The 25,904-nt window shown below is 40.3% G+C and overlaps 1 protein-coding gene across 9 annotated transcripts in view; it reads right to left on the bottom strand.

Annotated features, from left to right (window-relative positions):
- ELAVL4 (ELAV like RNA binding protein 4) overlaps positions 1-25,904 on the bottom strand; it is a 104,052-nt gene that overhangs the window by 24,414 nt on the left and 53,734 nt on the right. For all 9 annotated transcript variants that reach the window (XM_056122439.1, XM_056122440.1, XM_056122437.1 and 6 more), the window contains one exon: positions 5,955-6,058. In XM_056122439.1, coding sequence (XP_055978414.1) covers positions 5,955-6,058 — 104 coding nt within the window. The remainder of the gene's footprint in view (positions 1-5,954; positions 6,059-25,904) is intronic.

The raw sequence follows: 25,904 nt of genomic DNA on the forward strand, positions 1-25,904 counted from the left end.
CATGCATCTCCCATCCTGGGAGGATCCTCCCAACACCCTTTATTTGGTGCTCCTTTCTCTACCTGAGCTGCCTTTTCCACTAGCATGTGTGGCTGGCTTCCAAAAAGCTGAAGTGATAGCACCGTGGTAGGGCGTTTGCCTTGCATGTGGCCAATCTGATCAACCCAAGTTCAATTCCTTCGCCCCTCTCGGAGAGCCTGCCTGACAAGCTCCCCATGACATATTCAACATGCCAAAAACAGTAACAAGTCTCACAATGTTACTGGGCCCACTTGAGCAAATCGATGAATAACAGGAGAACAGTGACAGTGACAGTGTTTTTCAAATGAATGGGAAAAAATCTACTAAGAGAAGTAATAAAAGCCATCATCTACAGCTGACAGAAACCTACCATGGCAGCCTACTAACTAGTGGTTTCATGTATCAAACACTCCAAGTGACACACCACAGCCACTTTAAACTTTATTTTGACCAGATCTATCTACTGACAAGCGCTGCACAGCCTCAGGCCCCTCTCAGCACAGTTCCCCCACTGTAGGTCTGTCAGCCCAGTGGACTGGAGCTTCTGATGCCCCGTGGGGAATGCTGTTTGAAACCTGCGCCCTCTCACTTAGGTTAAAATCCACTGTGTGTCCCACTGTGTGTCCCATTGTTCTGGGAAGGCTAGGGAGTCCCATCTTGCCCCCACATCCAATTCCATATTGGGTCACTTTTTACAAAAGGTTCTCAAGGTAACATGAATATCAATCCCAACGCTTGGTAAACATGCTCCTCTTTTGAGCCCACTTGCAGAGCCATCTAACATTCTTCATTCCCCATTAACAGGAAAAGGAGCTAGACTGCCGCTATGGGCTTCATCTGAGAGTGTCTTGTAAGAGGCTGAGAATTCAACATACATTCGAAGTTGCTCTTTTATAACCCACTTAGAGGTTGGGAACTGAGACTGGTGTCCAGCGTGGGGTCAAGGAGTAACAAGAACCACTTTCCAGAATTCATGGTCATTGTCGCCCAATGCTTCCCTAAGTTGAAAGTGATCTGTGTTGGAGACAGCAGGTGTATATGTGGTGTGTGTGTGTGTGTGTGTGTGTGTGTGTGTGTTGTGTGCCATGGTGGTGGTGGTGGTGGTAGCTAAACAAGCTACCAGAGCTTTACATAAGGCAAATCATTGGGATTCAGGAATCAAATACTGAAAAAAGACCCAGTTTCCCAGGTGGGGAACAGGCTACTTGACAGGCAAACTGAGTTAAGTGCATGGCCTATATCCCATGCTCCTCGGACGCAGGTATGGGAGGCTTTCAGTGCATTGCTGTCTGCCACTGAGTTCCCAATCCACAGGGCCTAGAACAGAACCTGGAACAATAACCTTAAGTTTCATTTTTGGAGGTTAATGCAGTAGCCTTGAGCCACAAGTCTGTTTACTGAAGGCTGGAACAACCATTCAATTTATTTGTTTCTTTTTATATTTTCTTCCAATACTAGGGGGTATAATCTTTCTCTGCGCGCGCGCGCGTGTGTGTGTCTGTGTGTGTGCATGTGTGTGCATGCACGCACGTACAGAGCCAAATAGACACCCCACATTATTGTAGAATGCACATGCTGCTGAACAAAGAGGCAGCAGGACATTTTAACATTTACGACCTCCTGCCAGAGGTCGTATAAAAAACCTTTTTTTTTTTTTTAACCTCCGAATCTCATTTAGTTACAGTGTGATGCTGGGTAGGTCTCTTCAATCTCCTTTGGTCTCAGTTTCCTCATTGGTATAAAGGAGACAATGGTACCTCCTTACAGGGCTATTTTAAGAATTGGAGCAAATATGTATAAAACAGTGACCCTTAGGGATGTTTTAAGAAATTAAGAAATATCATGTATGAAAAAGCAGTAAAAGAGTGTGATTAACAGTACTCAATGTAAGATAATATTTCCATCATTAATTGTTATATTTTCCTTTTAAGCTCACATACTAAGCGACTCATCAGAGGATCCTCTTTTGCAGGCTTTGGCTGCTAACTCATTCAATTTATAGTTACTTGTGTGGCTTTCAACAAGTCACTTCCTTCTCTAAGTGACCACTGTCTTGCACTAAACAACTGATTATACAGACACTAATTTCTACGTAGTCACATGTCTGTAAGCTGAACTAGGGAAACTGTAATACACGCTTCCAAGAAGATTCTTATTTGATTCCAGATAGGCAACTTATCTGCAGTCATTCACTCTGTTCCTAGGGATTCAAAATCGCTTGCAAAATCAGGCTCTTTGTCAACTGTGACACTGAGTCTACAATTAGACTGTAGTCTCCTTAAGAACAGAGATATGGCCATGTCCAACACGTACCCTCCATATTCACACACAGCCATACTGCATTCCCTTTAATATAGGAGACACGAATGCTGGCTGTCAGGGAACCACCACCATAATCACCTTCACCTAACAGCTCCGCAATGAGTTATTCACACTCAATCACCAAAAATGTAGTTTAAAATTTGAGTTTAGAGGCTGCAGGCTACTTTACCACAGGTCAACCATTAAGTTTTGTTTGGTTTGCCTACACAATGCTTTAACATTTCTCAGTTGGCTTCCAAACTTTAAAATCTGGAAGATTTGGCATTAAAAAAAAATCTCAGTTTAGATTGCTATTGAACAAATGGAAGATCTGGCGATAATTTAGGCTTAAACAATCAGCAGCAGCTGAGGAAGAGCTGCCCTTTTCACTGCCCTCCGGTTCACTATAGTCTCCACTATTCCCTGGGGCTTTAACTTGCCCTGGATCTAGTTATTAATCATTACGTTTTAAAGCTTAGTAATTAACTCTTTGCCTGCAAAATCTATATTGTGTGTTACACCCAAAGTCATGTGTTTTGCATGAGAAAATGCAGAAATGCTTTAGAAAGGGCCAAGAAGATAGCCTAGAAGGCTGGAACACATGCTTTGCATGCTTGAGCTCAATCTCCCAGGGCAACATCAGGAGCAACTGATCAGGTGTGGTCAAACAGACAGACAAACAAACAAGCAACCCCCCCTCCCCCAAACCTCTTAACTCCCGAAAAAACAGAACACTAAAAGGTGGGGGCTGGAGAGATTAGTACAGGGATTAAGGCACATGCTTTGCACGCAGCTGACCCTAAATGGCTCTTGGGCACCACAGAGACCACCGATCATTTCCAAGTGCAGTCCTGGGGAACCCTGCACCACCAAGCATCACAGGGAGTATCCCTGGAAGCCCCCAATGCATTGGTGGCCCTGGCAATAGGCCTAAGCAGTACTAGATCCACTGAACTACAAGTAGGTTGGCCCAGAATTGAGAATACCTGGGCGTGGCTCTTGGACTCCCTGGGTGCCCCACCCCTATACAATACAAAAAAAAAGAAAAAAGAAACATCTGAAAACATTAAAAACATGAGAAGGAGGGACAAACTTAACCAAAATATACAAATAAGGCCAAATGATTCGAAGAAGATCTCTGTAATGCATGCTTCTAAAGAAGGTGTCCCCCCTCCCCCCCACATACAGACAAGTTATCATTCCTTCATGGGAGTTAGAGCAAAGAGATAAAACTCCTTTCACTTATCAAAGCAAACTGAAGCCGAAGTAAATAGTTGCCTGAAAGGCAGAAAAACAATTTTTTAAAAATTAATAAATGATGAGACTATTAACATCACATGAAAAGGGGTTGTTCTTTTCTTTCTCTCCTTTAATATGATTTTTACCTTAAACACTGTGTCCCTTTAGGAAAGGGAAGAAAAGTTAATAAAGGAACCTATCACTCAAACTTAATTTTTTGTATAGCAAATAAACTGCTTTAATGAAAGGGCTGAAATCCCCAGGTTTGCACATTAAATTTTCATTCGTAGAGGAGAATGGAAATTATTGATTCAGCTGTGGCATCATGCATTTTCAATCCTAGAGTGCCTCCGAAGCTCACGTTACTGCTGGTTGCAAATGTGTTGGCAGCATTTTGATGTAGGGTGAGCGCAGGGTGGGTGAGGGGGTGGAGAAAAAGATATAGAAAAGGAAAGGCGGCAGATTGGCTCTTCACAGAAATTAACTAATCAATGTTCCTTGTCTCTAAGATCCACTTAGACAAAGCAGGGCTTCTGAGGGGCCAGGGGGTGCATTCTGAGATCAGAAAAGCCAGCTCCTCTCAGTCTTTTGGGAGCCCCCAATGGTTTCCTCAGGATACTCAAACTAACAAAAAAGCAGAATGATGGCAGTGATTCGATCCTAAACTCTTGGGGGGAAGTCTGAATTTCCTGTAGAAGAAAGAAAAGCACCTTCCTCAGTTCAAGGTCAGGATGTCTATCAAGGGAAAAGTATCTGACAGTCTAATGCTGAACTGGATAGCATAGAAAAATCAATCAAACCCACAAACAGCTCTCAACCTCATCTAAGAATCTGGTGACATGAGCATTCCATCTTTATTTAGAGCAGGAAAATAGGTGTGTTTTTTCCTTTGAATGAAATTAATCCTCTCACCTCCTGAAGGACTACCTCAGGATTAAACAACTCTTGATTATTATTTCTCCCTTAGTGAGCTCAGAGGAGTTAATTCTGCTGAGACCAAGGCAACCTAAATCCGACCCGTTTTGGCATCTTTGTAGACCACAGACTGCATGAGATCAAGGAAAGCAATCATCTTCAAGAAGTAAGCTAAATTCAAATGTGAAAGCAAAGCTGCCTTTAAAAATGAAAGAAAAAGAAAAAAAGAAAAGAAAGATAAAAAGAAAAGAAAATTATGTACTATGTACCAAAACGAGAAGGCCTTTGCTTTGTTTTGTTTTGGCTCAAAGTATCTCCTAGCTAAGATTATCTTATGCCAGTGGTCGCCTCTGTCAGTCTGGATGCTGGAAAAGTAACTCAGCTGGACTAAAATGTCCTGGATTTGTGCTTGTAGGCACTGAGATCTGGTGCCATCTATAGATTTCCATTCTGGAGAGGCTTCTCTTTTGTCCTACTTTACATCAGACATGCTGTCAAGAGGATAAGAGCACCCAGGAGACACCTCCCTGGTTTAATAGGCTATGAAGGATGGGACTCATTAATTGGCTGGCAACTGCCCCCAAACAGGACGCTGGCTGGAGGTGAGGGAAGAAGAGGAAGGCAGGTCGAGGAGGAGACAAGCTCCATCCAGGAGACCATCCTTGCTGCCCAATGGGAGCGTCAAAGCCAGCACCACCTCTTTCAGAAGTTGGTGTCAGGAGGGTGCCTTCTGAGCCACACCACCTCCACCTAGGGGAGGAGGAGAGTGGGCAGGCTGTGGGTGACTGTTTTCTCTTTTAAACTTAAAAACACCCACATGAAATATTACCTATCAGTCTGATTATTTTCAGGCTGCTGAAATGTTGCTTTCTTTCTTGTCCCCTTTCCTATGCATCTCTTAATTTAATAGTACCCCTCTCTACTAGACACAGGTATTTATTTAGAACTTACTTTTACCTTTCCAAATCTTAGCTTGGAGGGGTCTCTTCATCTATGACTAACACCAAGTTGCTCACTTTGGCACACCTCTCTGCCTTATCTTGTCATCATTTCCCCATCCTAACTCGGGTCGTACTTGTTTCTATGCTGTTCTCCAGGAGCAGTTTACACACAACTTTGTGTGTGTGTGTGTGTGTGTGTGTGTGTTTTGTGTCCTCTGCCTGCTTCTTCCTGGGGCTTGGCGCTGGCTATCTCTATAGACTCAGGCTCAGAGTCCTTCTCGGTGGAAGAGTCACCCCTGATGCCTCTTCTGCCCTATGCATGGGAGACACTACTGCTTGGGTCCTTTCCTCCTATTGAGGCCCCACCTCACTCTTTTCTAATGGTCTGTGTCCCCTACATACTAAAGTGGACAGCAATGTCCTTTGACTAGATAAAGAATATCACTTTCAGCTCCCTCACTGCCTACAGCGATTAGATAAAAGGGATAAAATTTAACCAAAGCCTCCTGAATCAGGAGTCAGTGTATCACCTCTTACCTTTATGGTTTTGGTCTGGAGTCTGAGTCCATTTAAAGTGTTGATGGCTTTCTCTGCATCCTTTGGATCAATATAGTTAACGAATCCATACCCTAAACTCTGTCCTGTGGAAACAGTTTTTAAAAAAGAGAGAGTGATAGAGAAAGAGAGAGAAAGAGAGAGAGAAAGAGAGCTCAGTATCTTTGTAGAGGTAACATTTAGCATTGCAGAGAGTTAAAATCCTCCTCTAGTCCAGTGTTTCTCAACCAGGGGCCATATGGCCCCCCAGTGGGTCCTCAGGTTATTCCAAGGGGGCCACAAATCAAAATGACAGAAATGAGGGTCCACAGCATGAGCTTGGGGAGGCAACTGGTAGGAATGAAGCTGCCCACAGGAAGAAAACAGGTTGGAAGTGGGGTATGGTTAGAAAAAGGTTGAGAAACACTGCTCTAGCATTTGATTCTTTTTTTCTTGGGTTTACCCCAGGGTAAGAGGGTTCAGTTTTTCTATTTCATGCTGGTTCTCCTTTATACTCATAGGAACCACCCAGATAAATCCCCATGCGCATGCACACCAAGTATACACAAGTGCCTGTACATTCAAGAAGAGATGGATCAAGGTATAGTAGAAGGAGGGCAGCTGCATTTGACAGAAAAGACCCAAACTTGATTCCTGGGCCTTTTTCTATTAGTGGTATAATTCAGGGGGGAAGCTGCTATAGATACAGCATTTTCCACAGATAATTTTGAGAGGCTTCATGAAAAGTGCCATATAAAATGCCTGTCATGTACATGACTGAGAACATAGTAGCTGCTCAATAGAAGATAGCTATGCTACGATAATTGGGGTGAGTGCTGGATGCTATAGCTATGTCTGCAGCTTCAGTCCTGACAGCCACACCCATACTTTGAGGAACACAGTAGCATCTGAATAGCAAAGATCTGAGACATTTATAGTGAAGGCAAGGCCAGAATTTAAAACAATTGCCACAAATCATTAGTTGTTCCCCTCACTCCTGGTCTGAGAACAATAAAAGGGGGGGAAGATTATCTATTGGGAAGAGTTGGGGAGCTCCTAACACAAGGAGAGAGTGCAAATACATTCTGCAAGAAGGGTTTAGCTAGTTTAGGTGGAGAAGGCATCAACTTGTCTACAGAGAGAGGTAGCAAGTGACAGGGCTCCCCCCCTAAGTGAAATAAAAATAATGTGCTTGCGATCGTGCCACTGATTATAAATAGTCCATCAGCTCTGCCATGTGTCATCAGCCAGAAATATCATTAGGAAACTTTACATTTTCTGACATACCCTTTAAGAAACAGAGAGCTTTGGGTGACTGCAGAACCAGCTTGAACTTCCTAGGCAATGTTATTGATTTGTAGGCGGCAGCACAACCGAAGGGGAGGAAAATGACAGGACTCTGCATGTCAGGAAGACTGATTACATAAAGCTCTCTTTAGAGTACTGGGGCCAGGGCTGGGAGACAATACAACAAAAAGCCTGCCATGTCCTGGTGACAAGGAGCCCATTTCAGCAGCCAAAAAAATTTCCCAACAGCTTCTGTTTTGCTGGTACAAGTCTGTGTTTGTATTGGTTGTAGGAGGGAACCTGGGAAAACAAGTTGGGTTCTGGATCAGGAAATGAGTGACTTTGTTGTCCTTTATAAGCGGAAGTAAGGAGAATCAGGATGAAACTCAACTATAATCATTGTCTTCAAAATCAAAAACCTCAAATGGCCATCCTTCCCATCAGGATATTTCTTTGTTTTAGAATAACAGGGTTAGAATAGGAAGAGGAAAACTCTGCCAGGTTCCCTTTTAGAAGCCAGAATTAGTAAGGGAAGGCAGAGGAGAGAACAAGAGTCCACTCCAGGTGCTGCTATCCCTCTTTTTCCATTGCACCGTGTACATGTCGTGTGTGAGAGTGTGTATATGCATATGTAGGAGAGCATGAGGGGTGTGTGTGTGTGTGTGTGTGTGTGTATTATAAGACCTTATCACACGTTATAAGAAACTTTGCAAATCCAAAAATATAAGAGACAAATTTTATTGGTTTAAAAATATAATTTCTCCTAATTTGGCCTTACTTCATCAAGTCTAACTAAATTCACCTAATTAAATCCATTTTCATCGTGCAAATGTATCAGTCCTATTTGCCATGTATATGAGATGCTTTAAAAATTGCTGTCCTAGACTATTCTTATAATCATTTCTTTAAACAGTCATCAAAGGATTAAATTCCTTTGATCAGAAATATGAAAAACCAAATCTTGCATTACTTTGAAGGGCACTTTTAGAGTAAAATTATCTCAACGATAAACCTCACATATGACTAGGAAAGTGGTCAAATGGTCAAGTTATCAAATTATATTTGTGTAAAATAAAATATAAGAAAAACATGTACCACTTGACTGAGAACACAGGACGTAAATCCAAATAATCTGTGCATCATCATGCTGAGGGAATATATGTGGAGAAATTTATCATCTCACTTTGTTGCATGGTTCCTGATAAACTATCTTGCCTTTTGACTATGTTTATGGACATATAAAATAAATAAGTGGCTACTAGCTTCATATTGTATACTTTATCTTTGTTTAGATTTTCTTCCTTTAATTTTTATTTAGGCATGATGATTTACAGTACTGTTAATAAGAGCGTTTCTGGAACTATAATGCTCTAATATCACATCTACCACCAGAGTACCAGTGTTCCTCCACCAATATCTGAAGACACCTTCACTCCCGTCACTGATCCCCTTGGCAAACAGTTTTTGTCAGTTCTGTTCTCAGGATCTGATACCACCAGCCATTTGTACTTTTCTTACTATGCTTTATATTCCACACATGAGAAAAATCATTTCATATTTTAGACTGTTTCTTTTTGAGAGATACACACACATGCACGCGCGCGCACACACACACACACACACACACACACACACACACACATCCTAAGAAGGTTCTGAAGGTGAAATGAAAGAAAGGACTTAGGCTGAGCAAGATGTGTCATATCCACCCACCTGCTGTATGGGTCCCAAACCCACCATCATCTTAGTACTTGACTGCAATTAGCACAACTGTGTTATCATCATCTGTTCTAGGTTTAGAAAGAGAATGCATTTAACAGCAAGAAGGAGGGTCCCTTTGGGAAAACTAAAAACCAAATGAACATCGTTTCAGAAAAGAAGAGGGGAAATGGGTGGAGATTGCCCTTGATATGTAATAATGAACTGCCAACTCTGAAACAGAACACTGCCTTGAACAAGAAGACAAAGGTGGAAAGACCAGCCTGTGAATCGAAAGATGCGAGATAAACTGGCAGCACAATAAATTTACCTGTGGTTAGCCTAGTTCACGATCAGGCTTCTTCATGTACCTCTCGCTGTTACAGGAGTTTAGCAAAGTATAACAAAAATATCTATTGAGCTGAGCATTCTCTTTTAAATAGCTGAGTGAGGATTAAATTCCCTTGATCAGAAATATGAAAAACCAAATCTAATTTATTCCAGAAACTAAAGTAGAGAGGAAGAAAGTAAAATGGGGAAGAATTTTATCTTTAATTTTGGAGGTAATATAGCATGATGTTTTAGATTGGCAGATTTGTATTTTAGGTAGGTAGAAAACTACGGAGAGAGAATCACTAGCTTAAGCTTGGTAGGTCCTGTGGTCTCTGTCATGATAAATTTGCCATTGTAGTGTGAAAGCAGCCACAGGCAATGAATAAGCACATGAATTGCTTGATCTGTTTCAATGAAACTATTTAGAAAAACAGGCAGTGGGCTCAATTCATCCCTTGAGTCCTTGATCTAGATCTTCTGATTCCAAATTTTGTACATTTTGCCATAACCCTGTTGAACTGCTATGGGACCATTATGAAGCCTGAAATACCTCCCAGGCTGTTTGGAATCATTTAAGAAAAGATAAATTATCTTCATTGGCCTGTGTGAAGCATTTAAAACTCTAGGAAGTATCAAGATCATAGGTGATATAACCCTTCATGATATAACCCTTCATTTCCCCTTCCATTTTGGAGAGACCTGGTTTTCCTCTACCTTTCAAGGAGGTGCTGGAGGTGATTCCTGGGGTAATCCCTCCTGGTTGACAGCAGTGGCAGAGAAGCGGCCCTCTAGCAGTGCTGGCTGGAAGGAGCCTCAGCATTTCTGCAGTGCCAACTTGCACTTTTTGCTCTTTTTTCTCTTCAAAAACGGTCTTTTCCACAAACCTAACTGCTTCCCCCCTCATCTACAAATGATGCCCGAGGGGGTGGCCAGATGGGTAGCTGCTGTGAATGAAAACTTCTGAGTTGAGTAAGGATATTTTATGGGTGTTAGAACCCCTAGCTCAGGCTGAAATTTTGTCCTCAAAGCACATGATGAAATCTCCAGTCACCGCAAGATCACCTGTGTGGCAATAATCCACTTGCTAGGTTAACCACAGCCCGTTTCAAATCCCTGAACTCCCTTCCTCAGTCCTGAGATGCAATCCTTGCTTTCCACTCCCTTGAAATATGCTGCAACATGCTCAAAGGCCAGAGATCTGTGGTTGTTTCTGCATACATACATGTGTGTAACTCAAAACCAAAGTTGCTACAGAATCTTGGGCAAGTCACTTAAACTTCATCAGCTGTTCCCTTATCTAGCAAAATGGGGGATAATTCTCCCACTCAAAGAATCACTGTGGGGATTAGCTATGTTGGCATGGGGAAGAAAAGCAGGTAGGATTTATTCAATGTCTACTTTGTGCCTGAACTGTGCTAAATATACTGCCTATGCTACCACAATGAAAATAAAAATTCAATTCTGTGTGAAGGAATATTGTCAGATCAAAGGTGGGGCTATGTCAGATCAAAGGAGGGGCTATCGAAGTCAGAACAGGAAATGTTTAATAATCTTCCCAAAGTAGCCAATATCTCTCTACCTGAGGGAAAGGCATTTTGGATAGTGGGGGCCTCCTGAGCAAGGCAGGAGCCTGCTTAGCATGATGGAATGACAGACCAGTGGATGAAAGTCCAGATCAGTGTCATACCTGTCAGAGAAATGAGAAGGAAGGGAGCACCCTGGTTTCGTCAAGCTGATTCTACAGGGTGACTGAATAAGGCTTAGGCAAACCACCCCATAAAGAAACTGTGGTGGACATACACAATGAGCTACTACTTAGCTATAAGAAATGAATAAAGCTTGTGGTTTCGGCACCTTGGATGGAAATGAAAGTTGTCATGCTGAACTAAGTGCATAGAGGGAGGACAAATTCCAAATGATTTCTCTCATATGTCAAATATAAAAAAATATACTAAGGTACTAAACAGTGGCCAATAATAACAAACTCTGCGAGTCTGTCTATAGATCTGAGTCTAGATGATACGGGTATGAGAACGGACCTAGAAATAGTAGTGGAGGGATACAGGCTCTTTTGATTTGGGGTGGGACAGCGACAGGGTATTCCTAAAACACTAATATTAGCATTATTGTAAGTAATGATCCCTAAATTAAAAACCAACAAACTAGAATAATTAAAACCATGCTGATCCCTCCCTTCAGCCTTAGAGATCAGGTGAACACTCATCTTTACAAAATCATCTCCTAATTTGGCTCTGTTTCTGAACAGAATGAGAAAAGCTAGAGGACAACGTAACACTTGATTCATCTCTATAACCCCAGAACCTACAGAGGGTCCAAAACACTGTAGAAAATCTATAATCTAGTAAATATTTATCAAGTAGCACCGTAGCACTGTCCTCCCATTGTTCATCGATCTGCTCGAGTGGGCCCAGTAACGTCTCTGTTGTGAGACTTGTTGAACACATCACGGATAGCTTGCCAGGCGTTGCTATGCTGGCAAGATACTCTCGGTAGCTTGCCAGGCTCTCCTAGAGGGGTGGAGGAATCAAACCCGGCTCGACCAGGTGGGCAGCGTGCAATGCAAATGCCGTACCACTGTGCTAATGAATATTATTTGTTCATATTCATATTTAATCTTACCCACCCTTACTATCCCTTATGCCAAACACAGAGACCAGGAAGATCCCTGTGTTTATATCAGGGCCTTCACCAGTGTCCATAGTCTGTGGGGAGAGGATATGGAACCAGATCCATAGATCAGATATGAAAACATGAGACACATCAGTAAGATCTGCAGGAGAAATCTGAAGTGAGAAGGGCCATCTGGGCAAACAAGCAGAGATTTGGTGTGTGAGGTCCCAAGGAAGAAAATTAGGGTAAGACAGTAGGAAGATTTTAAAAAGCACATCAAAATAATGGCTTTACAATGAGGTTGGCTACCTTGTTAAGTGGTGCAGCTGCCATGACTAGAAGTAGACAAAGGGGTCAGAGCAACATTTACAAGAGATCCTGCAGTCATTTTCAAAACAGATTCTTACGGTTTCTCCTAATGTTTAAGTAAGACTCAAAGGTTCTAAATTATTATTTTAGAGTCAATGTTCACAACTGATGTGTTGATAGTGATTTCCAATTCAGAAGACATAAATAATAGAGAATATTTATTAAGAGACTATTATGGACTAAGTATTAAAATACATCATTACTGAGATATTCAAAACCTTTGAAAGCATGCATTCCTATCCTTGCCTTTGTAGAAGGGAAAACAGAGGCCCCCAAAGGAGAAGTAATATGTTTGAGGTTACCTGGCAATTGAATAAGCAGTTAGACTCCACTAGCTCCAGAGCCCATGCACTTTCTGCTGGGCCCTGATTTCTTAAAAATGTTCTTATTTGTATGCTAAACATGTGCTCTGACACAGGCCAGAGACTTTAAGAATCTGGGTTTTCGAGTTTTAGTACCAAAAGTAACTTGTTCTTTTTTTTTTCCTTTTTGGGTCACATCCGGTGATGCACAGGGGTTACTCCTGGCTCATGCACTCAGGAATCACTCCTGGCAGTGCTCAGGGGACCATATGGGATGCTGGGAATCGAACCCAGGTCAGTTGTGTGCAAGGCAAATGCCCTACCCACTGTGCTATTGCTCCAATCCCTACCTTATTTTTTTCATTAAATTACAATATACATCCCAGTATCTCCCACCTCCATCTTCTAATATGGCTATGCCTGTCCAACTGATTCTAGTGCATGACAGTCTTGGCAAACACTTTATTATCAATTATCTTGAAGTCCATTTTACTGATTAGGAAACTCAAGATCACAAAAGAAGCCATGAGCTCATGGTCTAATGGGAAAGTCAAGTCAACAATGATAGTAGCATGTGATTATGTGTGATGCTAGTGAGAAGGAAAAGAGCTTTCTGGAAGGTATACTGCTTGAACTGAGCCTAAGTTGGAAAGACTGAGAGAGACATACAAGAGTGATTCAGAAGGGGAGAGCATGATTGTCTATCCCTTGGTGAAAGAAAACTGATACTCAGTTGACAGACAACACTCCCTAATACTACTGGTTGCTGTATCAACTTGAACTGTTTCAAGACTGTTTCCACATTGAATCTATTCTCATAGATGCACATATGAGATCTTCCCATACCTCTGGAAAAGAATCAGGAGTTATTTAGACGTCTGAAATTTTGAGTGTGTCTACTCTCTGACAACAAAACAATACTACTAAAACAGGTAGGACTCAGCTCTCCTTATTATGAATTTTTAAAGTATTTAAAATTAGATTAAGTTAGTATTGGGTTATGTCCAGAGGCTACTTTCTGGCTTTCTAAGTAAATACAATTTTCCAGAGGCTGAGAATTTATCATGTGACATCAAGATGGCCACAAACACAGCACTTTGCCCACTTGAAGTGGGTACTTAATATAAGCTTTTTGAATGAAATGTATTTCTCAATGGACCTTAATAGCTGGGTCTTGATAATCTTTTGAATCTTAGTATAACCAAAGTCTGGCACAGAGTAGGTTTCCAATAAATCCATGTTGAATAAACAGGTAAATGAATTCACTATATGAATGAAAAGTAACAAAAGACAAAAGAGAAAATGATCATTTGCTTTTCACTATGTGGTAACCATTACACTGAGTGTTCTGTTTAATTTTTCCAGAGTTACTGAGGAATAATTGACAACTAAGATTGTAGGATACTTAAAGTACAGACTCTGGTGACTTGTTACACATATACATCATAAAATGATTCCTTCCATCTATGTACTTAGCATATATTTATCTTTTTTGGGGGGGAAAGAACATTTGAGTTCTACTTCCATGCTTTCTATCATCTATTCCTTTGAACAATGTGATCAGAGAGACATTACGGCTCCGTTTACAATCAAGGGGACTGATGTACAGAAGCCTCAGGTTCTGAAACTCCAGTTCATCTAGCTTCAAAGTCCATACAGAGTTTTCCTTTTAAAATTTTTCTTTTCTTCTTTCTTCCTTTCTTCCTTTCCTTTCTTCTTCTTCTTTTCCTTTTCCTTTCCCTTTCCTGCCACACCTGGAGGATTCAGGGCTTACTCCTGACTCTGTACTCAGGAGTCACTCCTGATGATGCTCAGGGGAACCGTATTTAGAGCAAGAGATCGAACTTGGGCCAGCAACCATGTAAAAGGCAAGTGCCTTACCTCACTGTACCATTGTTGGGGCCAAAGATAAACTACTGAACCTACTTTTTGTTTTAGGATCACATCTGGCAGCACTCAGGGCTTACTTTTGACTGTGCTCAGGGCTTACTTCTGACTGTGCTCAGGGATCACTCCTGGTGGGCTCAGAGGTGCTGGGGATTGAATCCAGGTTGGCAGTGTGCAAAGCAAAACCCCTTACCCGTTGTACTATCTCTCCTAAGTTTTTAATAGTTTACTGATTTCAGAAGAGATCAGCCAAATTGTTTAAGTTGAAATAAAATAGAACCTCTGTTATTGAGCTAAGGCACATGGAAATTCAGAGCATGAACAGTGATTCTGAACAGTCCCTAAAGCAGTAAGGATCATTCACAAAGCTACATGACTCCATAAAGAAAGTCTAAAAACGAATTCTCAAAGGAATTTTTCTTCTCTTTAACCTCTTCTGGCTTTTCCTATAAAATTAGTTTCCCCAAAAGACTTTTCTTCAAAAATATATTTCGATAATAAACCACAATAAATGTAAAAGCTGAGCCAATCTAAACCCTATTTTCTTTCTGTCTGTTCTGGAAAGAAAGGCAATTCATAAGATAAAAAGCTAGTATCAAGTTCTTCATTTAAAAGAAAATCCTAAAGGAAAAAAAAATGCTAGGTAATATACCAGGGACAAAAGAAGCCTCAGTGACAACTGTCTCACCTTCAGCATTTAACACACACAAAGAAAGGTTCAGACTGACGACCCTGGGGCAAGGAAAGATCCCTAATTGAAGCAGCATTAAATTAAATTATGTTCAGAATATTCTTGCAGACAGCAAAGAATAGTCACACATTTAAAAATATTTTTAACAAGGACTGAAACAAAAAGGAAGATTTTGGCAAACTCCCAGTGAGTCTGAGAAATGAACCAGAATTTTTAATTCTTAGTTAGCTTACTCTTACATGAAACAATGATCTGGTTGTCATAGAGTCAAGATTCTTCACCTAGAATGGATAAAACCAACAGGTGATTCCAGAAATGCAGCTGATGTTACAAGACAGTTTAGCAACAGAAGAAGAGTATAAAAAGTTAGCAGGTTAATACTAATTACATACACTGTAATTAGCCTTTGGGCAAAATGAGATTGTCGGTGAAATGTCTGTGGGTGAAAGGAACTGCTGTATTTAGTAGGCACTAAAACAATGGCTTCTAAAATTCCTACCAGACACTATTCTTATAAAGGGCTTGTGGAGGTTCCTGATATCCTGTGGATTTAGATTAAATGAGATAACTTATGTGAAAGAGAATGGCACAAAGGTAGAAGCTTCATAATACTAATCATATATAAATCTATTAGAGTAGACTTTATTCAAAGTAAAAGAAAATTCATGGCTCTTTATGAAGGAGGTGAGATACATAGTTTCTCTATGCAGAGATAAGTCAAACAAAAACACTGTCCTCCCATTGTTCATCGATTTGCTCGAGCGGGCCCAGTAAGTGTCCATTTTGAGACTTGTTACTGCGTTTGGCATATTGAATATGTCACCAGTAGCTTGCCAGGCTTTGCCATGCAGGCGAGATACTCTCGGTAGCTTGCCGGGCTCTCCGAGAGGGGCAGAGGAATCGAACCTGGCTTGGCCAGTCTGGCTGCATGCAAGGCAAATGCCCTACCGCTGTGCTATGGCTCCAGCCCCTGCAGAGATAAGTCAGGATGTCAAATTTAAGCTAGAGAAGGACTTCGTCTGGAAACCTTTGCTGGCGTATCAGATATGAGATAAGGGCTTGAGGTGCTTTTAACTTAACACTTCTGGTTATGTGAAATGCAGAAATGAATACCCTGTTCCCATCACCCAGGATGTCACTGATCAAGTGCCAGAGATGAAGCTTACAACCACAGTCTGATGGAAGAAATCCCCGAGAACTATACAAAAGATAAGAAACAAGAAGCAAAAATATGTTTTCCCTTTTCATCACCATTAGCTTGTAGGTGAAAAGCAAGGGAAAGAAATAAAAACCTAATAACAAACAAAAATCCTCAAACCTTAACAGGTTGGTAGTGTAGGAAATGAGGAGGAAAGTCATCTTCTTTAATGTGTTGTTTGTTTGTTTTAATTTTTTGCAAAGCTAAGGCCTTCTTCAAAATTGCTGCATCAAGCAAAGGTAACCAGCTTTATGATACAGAATTAAAGTAAAATGAAGAAGACTCTGTCTCCTTGTATGTGAGAATCACAAAATGTAAACATCTTCTGATATTTCAGCTCTTTTGGGTAATGGTAAATGAAATGCCACCCTGATAATTAGGAAACCAGGAAACTCATAACCTAAATCATATCCAGAAGATGCGTAGTTGTTAGGAATTTTCAAGAAAAAGGTCTATTGTTGCTAAAAATATGGATCCAAATGGTATTTTTTTCTATTCCTCTTGAGAGTCACAGAGACTGACCTAGGATGCCTCTCTCTTTACTAGTCAGAGTACAGGAACCAATGACCTTTCTAATGAAAGAAATAAAAGCCATCAGGTAGGAAGTGTCCAGCACTCATTCTTTTCCCCCTTAAACTTATTCCTAATAAAGGGTTATTTGTACTCTCAGACTTAGAACACACAATATACAAAATGTTGTTGGAGTAATGCTACCATTACCCAATTATTCCGCCCAAATACTATATAAGTCCTATAAGACTGTCTTTCCATATATACATATTAAACTGACTCAGAGAAGTAGCAATAATAATAATAATAATAATAAACCTTCCTTTTAACTTGGTTCACTTGGTTTCCCAAACTCATTTGGTCACAAAACTCTTTAAAAACAATAACAAAAACGTCACCTATTAAATACCTTGGGGGAAAGACTTTGAGGTGGGACTCCCAAGTGAGCAGTACTCTTTGAAAGGGCTAAAAACCACTTCAGCATATTATCCCAAGTTCTGGAATCAAGGACCAACTCTGAGTTACAGTTTCAGGAAAGCAAGGAGCTCAAGTTAAAGAATACTTCTAAGATCTTTTGTTACTATGATAATACATGATTCTGGTTCTCAGAAGATATCATATAGACTTTTGTCAGAGGTAGTCTAGATGCAAGGTAGATGTGTGTTGAGGAGAAGGCCAAACATTTAGAGACACAAGTCACATGCTGGCACAAGTCACACAAATTTTAGTTCACTGTGTGTCAGAAGTCAGCATGCAAGGAGTTTCATGGAGAAACATGAAAAAAACAAAACCTAATTACGTGCTGTTGTATGGATACTTGTACTTGTAGGTGCATGCATAGAGGTACACATGTGTATATTATATGTATATTATCGGTATTGGGCTGGAGCGATAGCACAGCGGGTAGAGCGTTTGCCTTGCATGCCGCCGACCCGGCTGACCCAAGTTCAATTTCTCCTCCTCTCTCGGAGAGCCCAGCAAGCTACAGAGAGTATGTTGCCCGCACAGCAAAGCCTGGCAAACTACTCGTGATGTATTTGATATGCCAAACACAGTAACAAGTTTCACAATGTTACTGGGGCTGCTCGAGCAAATCAATAAACAATGGGAGGACAGTGCTATTATCGATATTGAACTAAGCATATGACCCTGAGAGGCAGTATATTAATGCAATTAAAAATGGTGATTTTGGACCAAAGAGACTTCGGGATATTAAGACTACGGCTTAATGGCAAAGCACAAGCCTCAAATTAAGTGAGGCTTTGATCCTACATACCACACACACACAAAGACACACCCTGACTCTGAAGTTGAATGGACATAGGTTTAACTTTGCTCTGCCATTTAGGAGTTGTGTGACTTTGAACAAGTTACTTAACCTTTCTGAGCTTATTTTCTCACCTGTATATTGGGACAATAATACCTACATCTCCCAGAATTGCTACAAGAACTACAATACTACATAACAGGTGATATTCTGAGTATTATATACTATTGCTCACAAGAGTCCTATCCATATCTATTTTACATAGGAGAAGAAAACTATGGCATGATAAAGGTAATAACTCGCTATTTATAAGCTGGAAAATGGTCTGGCTTGGCTACAAACAAAGGCAGTCTAGCTCTTAAATCACTAGCCTATACTGCTGAGCACAGTCCTGGATTATAGTAGTTCCACCCTACTCCACTGGAGGACAGGGACAAACATAAACAAACACACAAACACCCTACACTTCCTCTTCTCTGGTCTTAAAAATCTGCTGTTTTGTCACTAGTTTATTACATGGTGCAGTTCAAGTGGGCAGCACGCAGACACCAGCTCTCCAGACACAAAGATCCTATGTGGCTGGCTGCTCAAGGAATAGAAGAACAAATTCAACCCTGAGAAATGTTAGTTCATTCTGAATGATGACTCACTCCCGCTATTTTCACAAACAGCCTGCTAATTAAACTTTCTTATGAACTCTGCTAACCAGTTTTTCTAATGCATGGAGAAAAAAATAATAAATCACAGACCGGAATTCAAAATCTAATATTAACAGCACAAGTAGGATCTGTGACATTATAATTTGATCAGCTTGAGCATTAATAACAGTTAGACATTGATGTCTGAGAGAGTTAATCAGCTTTTGTGGAGATGTACGTAGATAAATGAACAAAACATCTGGAAGGCAGAAGAGAGAGCAAACTGGCTTATCACAGGGGATTTAGTATTTGCTTTACATTCAGAAATTCTCTGTTTAAAATGGCTCATCTTCTAGATGACCACAGTAATAGTCTGAATTAGCACAGCTCTTTGCCAACTTACTGACAACACATTAACAGTTCATGTGATGACTTGCAACACACAGTATGGTGGAAAGAGTCAGTCTTAAGGTCCTCTTATAAGTACAACAACCTGAGGCACAGAATGGCTTGATCCACAGAATTAGAGCTAAATGGGAACTTGGAAAAAATTTTCCATTTTATCATATTGCTATTCATAAAAGTGGCCTGATTTTTCAAATCGATCTTGAAAATCATCCTGACATTTTCAAATATTGAACTAAAGGCTCTCATTTGTAATCTTCCAAAACCACTAAAACTGTTGTTCATTATTCCTATAGCTATTTCTGAGGCTTAATGGAATATATCTTAGCACTGTAGCACTGTCCTCCCGTTGTTCATCCATTTGCTCGAGCGGGCCCAGTAACGTCTCCATTGTGAGACTTGTTGTTACTGTGTTTGGCATATTGAATATGTCTCAGGTAGCTTGCAAAGATGTCTCAGGTAGCTTGCCAGGCGGAGGAATTGAACCCGGGTCGGCAGGGTCGGCCGCGTGCAAGGCAAACACCCTACCAGCTGTGCTATCACTCCAGCCTGAAATATATCTTATACAGACATATTCACAACTTTAGGATGAAACAGAGAGAACAAGAGGAACTTCCTGTGAAGGTCTCTTGTCCCAACTGGCAGTGGAATGTGGTCACATAGTAAGTCTTGTTTTCCTCATCTAAAAAACAGGAGCACTATTATCTCCTAGAACTGTGGTCAGGATTAAATAAGATAACAAATACAAAATACTAACAGGCACTTAATAAATGTCAATTGCTATTCCAGTTTTCTGATTCTCAATATGCTGTTTCCTTTTACCTATTTGGAATTACATAACAGAGGACCAAACTAGGAACAGATACCTGTTTGCTTCCTTCTTGTCCTTAATCCATCTGTTAGCCCAGGCTGAGAGAGTGACGAGCAATGAAATGGAAAAGTGCTTCTCCCATTTTCAGGTTGTGTTAGTTTACAAGTGCCTTCACGTGTATCTCCCAGTTGGAAGTCAAAAGTAACATCCAAAGAACATGGGATAAAGACTGATATTCTTACTGTGTATTAAGAAAATGGAAGTACCAGAAGATAAAGTGATTTATGCAAGCCCATTCACCCATGAAGAGATGAGGGAGGAGCGTGGAAGTGGTACAAAAATTTCAGTGAAGTCTGTCTCATTTCTGGTTAGTTTGTTACACTCTCCGGTATTTTTGAGAAGGAAATGTTGAGTACATGCTTGTAGTGTGTGTGTGTGTGTGTGTGTGTGTGTGTGTGTGTGTTTGAGGGAGTGTGGAGCTTGGGGACAAACTCTATTGCTTTCATACTTTGAATGGTGTGTCTCACTGGGAAGTTTCCACTGACTGGTACGGGGTGCTGGGAAGACAAAGGTGGCAGCTGAGAACCAGTTTTACTTCCCAGTATCAAACCAATTTTGAGAGTGATGTTTGGTTTCCTCATCTGTGGTCCAGTTCAGGGGCCTGAGCAAGAGCAACCAACAGGAAGCCATTGTAGGAAGCCTCACCAGGGAGATGGAAGAGAGAACTAAAGTCTCTGAGTGCCCATCCTCAGTGGAAAGGGAAAACTAAAGCGGCACAGAAGCCAGTTATAGTTCAGGGCAGCGGGCAATAAAGCTGGCTTCACAACACCTCCTTTGCACACTGGTGACACCTAAGTTGATGAAAAGAGGTTCCTCCATTCAGATGACTTCTCTGTACCACTGCTGCTCTCGCCATTAAAAAAGAAACAAAAGACCCAAGTCAATCAATTGAGCATGGGTTCAAGTCAAAAGGATGAGAAAAGAAAAGGAATAGATTTCTGTCTTTATATGTCATTCTGTATTGGCAACTGTCACCACAATCAAAGGCTCTTGGGTGTAGTGAATGTGACAGAAGGAAGGTGACTTGGGATTCTAGTTATCACTTGAGAATGGTTCAAGGTTGTCACCATTCATTTTTCCATGATATAAAAAAACTGAGTCTAGGTGGTCTTTTAAACTTCAGACAAAGCACCTTGCCACATTTAATTTCTCTTCTTGTCTACTTTTATCACTCTACATTCATTTTTCTTTTAGAAAACCTATGATGACTTTAATTTTAAATCTTTCCATATCTAATCAGTCAATTCAAATAACTTTTTAAAATCACATGGTATTTAAATAAATAAGGAGACAGAAAGAGGAAGCAGGCCAAGAATAATTTAAAAAAAAACAGGAAGAAAGAAAAAAGAAAAGAGAAACCAAGCACTAGCTCTTGATTTAAGTCTTCTTTTGGCTGTGCTGGTCTCATCTATTAAGTAATTGTGGTCATGGCATACATTGGCAGCTTCAGCAGAATCAGAAAAAGTACAGAGCATAAGAATTTTACAAGGGGCTGAAGAGATAGTGCAGAGGGTAAGGTGTTTGCCTTCTAAGCGATCAACCTAGGTTCAGTCCCAGGTATTCCATATGGTCCCCCAAGCACCGTCAGGAGTAATTTCTAAGTGTAGAACCAAGAAAAACCCCTGAGCGTCACTGGGTGTGAGCCAAAAAACAAAAAACAAAAAACAAAGGATTTTCAAAAACAGACACAGAGCAGGGAAGACTGATCAACAGGCTAAAGGCATGTGGACACCCCGTTTTTGATCCCTGGTATCCATGGTTTTCCAAGAACCACCAGAAGCCTGAGCACCAAGCTAGGGATAGCCTAAGAACCACTGAGTGTGGCCACCCACAAAACAAAACCTAAAAAAACCTAAGGTTTTTTTTGAATTGGACTTTGATGGTAAGACACTGAAGAAATGATAAAATTCAGATATAGGCAAATTATTAAGAAATTACTAATTTCTTAATCATTAAGTATATTATGCTTAGAGATAATTACTTTTACATTTTGTGCTCATACCAAGCAATAACATGACTTAACCTGATTCAAGATGTTTGTGATGAGAAATTCCACTAGAGACCATAAGAATTAAAGTAATTACCTGAACTAGTTACAACCACTTGGTGTTGATGCAGCCTCACATCTCACCAGAAACCCAACTACAAACAGAAAATCAAACTTATAAATCTGCAAGAAACTGAAGAAGATAGAAAAAGAATACTGAGATATCAGGTACCTGGCCTACACAACACAAAAAATGATCCTCAAATCATAAACTCGATGGTAAATATATAAATTGTCCACCTTCTTGTGTTAGTTCAGATTATTTATTATGAAAGTAGAGGAACATGGACTTTGGATTTTGACAGACTTAGGTTTTGCCACTTGTTAGCTGTGACCTTGAATGAATGACTTAACCTTTTTGAGTTTTAGCTATTTCATTGGCACAAATGGTACCATACACAATAAAATCCTGACTGTTTCATTCATTATGCCTTGAAGAAGTCTTTGACTCTTGATCCAGCTGCTTCATGTGTATGTACCATTTTCCTACAATCTAATATCTACCAAGGTTCGCTCCTATTTAATAATGTCTTTGGTAGATCCCATCCTCTTTTCCTTTGAACACCCATAGGTGATACTGTCTTTGTGTTCAGTGAGCAGGAACAGGGGAGGGCATCAAAAGATCAGAGAATTTGTAGTCAGACAGCTGTTACCTCAGTTTCCATCTAGTTCCATGTTTCCCAGAGTGGGTAATAGTGCTGCCAGGGGGTTGCTGAAATGACCCGGGGAGGTGAGGGGCAGGAATAGCCTCAGATGCAATTAGAGGTTGCTTTCTGTTTGTTAAGTTGACATTAAAAAAGATACATGAGCAATAGTACAGTACACGGCTGTACTAATAGTACAGTACACGGCCGTACTTTCAGGGAATGAGCAATAATACAGTAAACAGGTGACCCCAGTGGTAGGCACTTCCCTTGCACACGGCTGACCCATGGCTGGGTTTGATCCCTGGAACCCCACATGGTCCCCCAAGCCCTATCAGGAATAATTTCTGAGTGCAGAACCTGGAATAATACCTGAGTAGAGGCAGATGTGCCCCTTTCCCCCCCAAAAAAATTTGGGAATCTCAATCTAGTTGGCTTTATTTAATTTGTTCATTTATTTTTGAATGTGGGCCACACTTGGTGATGCTTAGGGCTTACTCATGGCTCTGTGCTCAGAGATCACTCCTGGTGGGATTTGGGGGACCATATGTGGTACCAGGGATCGAATCCAGGTTGACCGTGTACAATGTTCATGCCTTATTTGCTGTACTATCTCTACAGTCTAGTTGATTTTAAATCTTCCTTATTGTAAAATAGGGATAATACCACCAATCATGTATAACTGTTACATTTCAGTGAGTTAGCATGTGTATATAACTGACACTCAATTGGCATTCCATACAACTTCATTTTATTATGAATACTTTTAAAAATATATATTTTTTGACTTTTTGGGTCACACCTGGTGATGCTCAGGGATTACTCCTGGCTTTGCACTCAGGAATTACTCCTGGTGTTGCTCGGGGGACCATATGGGATGCTGGGGATTGAACTCAGGTCAGCTGTGTGCAAGGCAAACACCCTCCCCACTGTACTATCACTCCAGGCCCCTTATGAATACTTTTGTTCTATCTTTCCAGTGAACTACTCATTAGTTGTTAATCATGAATAAGCCAAGTATAGTTCCAGTTCAATGGGATAAATTTGGACACTGGTGCAGAAGCAAAACACAAAGACCTCATGAAACAGCCTTACCAACCAAAGGTGGGTGTGAAGGGACATGTTTCATAAGCAGGTTCTCAGGCTCTTCCAGATCTGCAGGCTGCTGTAGGGTCTTTATATTTATCCTGCTTCCTCAGAGAATTCTATTTTATTCTTAAATAGAATTTAAAAGAAGGTAAGGAAATAACACTTTTTTGGTCTGAGAGCAGACACTAAATAAATACTGTTGACTGAAAATGTTTTTCAAATGTAAAAAAAAGTCTTATAAAATATATAACCTATATATGAGTTTTATCATTTCTTCAATGTCTTTTATCATCAAAGCCTAATTCAAGAGACCAGGGAGGTGAGTCAAAGATGGTGAGGTGTGGTGTGGGGTTTACTTTGCATGCAGGAGCCAAACACTGCGTTTTCCTTTCACTATCAGGAGCATCCTCTGAGAATATTTTTTAAAATCTCAATTTGAGACAGAGAATAAAGTAAAAAGGCAACTTAAAATTTTTAGTTCTTCCAAAAAATAAGAGCAGATAAAAGATTTATCAATTAAAGCAACAAAGGAGATATAGAGTGGTGGGGTACATTGAAAAAAGAAATCACCACTACTAAATCTCACAGAAGACAAGAAAAAAAGGAATTTCCCATTAACACATTTCAGAAAGCACTTTCCTCCTACCCTGGAAGCTGATGAATTACATTTTTAGATAATATGTGGAAATTTCAGTGTGTGTGTGTGTGTGTGTGTGTGTGTGTGTGTGTGTGAGAGAGAGAGAGAGAGAGAGAGAGAGAGAGAGAGAGAGAGAGAGAGAGAGAGAGAGAAAGAGAGAAATTTTGGGGTGGGGAGGAGGGGAGCCTCGGTGAACAGGGAATTGGTCTTACCAACCAAACAGTCAGCTAAAGTACAGAAATAGAAAATCCTTAAAATACCCAGTCCTGATTCACATCCTAGGTAAAAATCCTTTGAGACATCTCTCTTGGGAATGAGAATACTTTACTGCAGTTATCTGAGTTCGGAAGCAGGGCAGAACGGTATGATTTAGAACAGAAGATGAAGGAAAAAACAGCCATAGGGCAAAAGAAAACCATACCTGGTCTGTAATCTTGAATATTGCTACCTACCCTAAGAAAAAACTGTGTTGAAAGAAGCAGAAGGTACTTGCATAAACTTTAACCCTCACAGCTCCACTCAGTTACCAACCTGTCTTAATTGGGAATGATAGAAGGCCTCGCAATGCTCTTGATGGATGTAGAAGAGGCATAATCATTACATGAATACTGTTTTCACTTAAAGTATTAACATTTTCCAACTCCACTTTAATAGGCCAGACTCATATTCACAAACTGTGTAACACCATTAAGATACCAAATCTCCATACCTAAAAATCTCCACTTACCTCCCAATAATAATCAACTCTCCAAAAATCAACAAAAAATTTATTCTTTCATTCTTATTTGTGGAATATATAAAAGATGTCTGCAGGGGAGTGATAAATAAAATGACAGATGCAAATCTGCCTGATTTTCCTCTGAATCTGGAAGACACATTTCATTGTACCAAGCACATGTTCAAAATCAGCAGCAAACTATGCTGATTAAAGCTGTCCTTCCCATCACTAAAAAATATCCCTTTGAAAAGACCTCTTAAAGAATCATTATCTTAAGATTTTTCTGGATATGTATAACTGTGGCTGGGTTTTAACTATGCTTAAGTCCACTAAGGCATCACACATTTAAAAAAGATGGTTGACAATAAAGAAAAGGCAAATATAAATAAAGGGAATTTCATGAAGAGAGAAAATTAGAAGCTAAAAATCACTCCAGCTCTTTTCTTCCTTATTCTGGCATGTATTTAACTGTTTAATTAAAAAAAAACCTGCTATTATCATTATTTAGTGTATAATATACTATTTCTTAAAACAGAAGATTTTGAATTCTTACTGTTTTCACTGCACTAATGGTTTTTACTATCTAGGTTATATAAACAGAGTTGGTTTGTAAAGGGAAGAAGTCATTTTTTTTCTTTTTGAGTCACATCTGGCGATGCACAGGGGTTACTCCGGGCTTTGCACTCAGAATTATCCCTGGCGGTGCTCAGGGAACCATGTGGGATGCTGGG

This window comes from Sorex fumeus, unplaced genomic scaffold, assembly GCF_029834395.1.
Source record: "Sorex fumeus unplaced genomic scaffold, SorFum_2.1 ptg000045l, whole genome shotgun sequence".
Classification (NCBI taxonomy): domain Eukaryota; kingdom Metazoa; phylum Chordata; class Mammalia; order Eulipotyphla; family Soricidae; genus Sorex; species Sorex fumeus.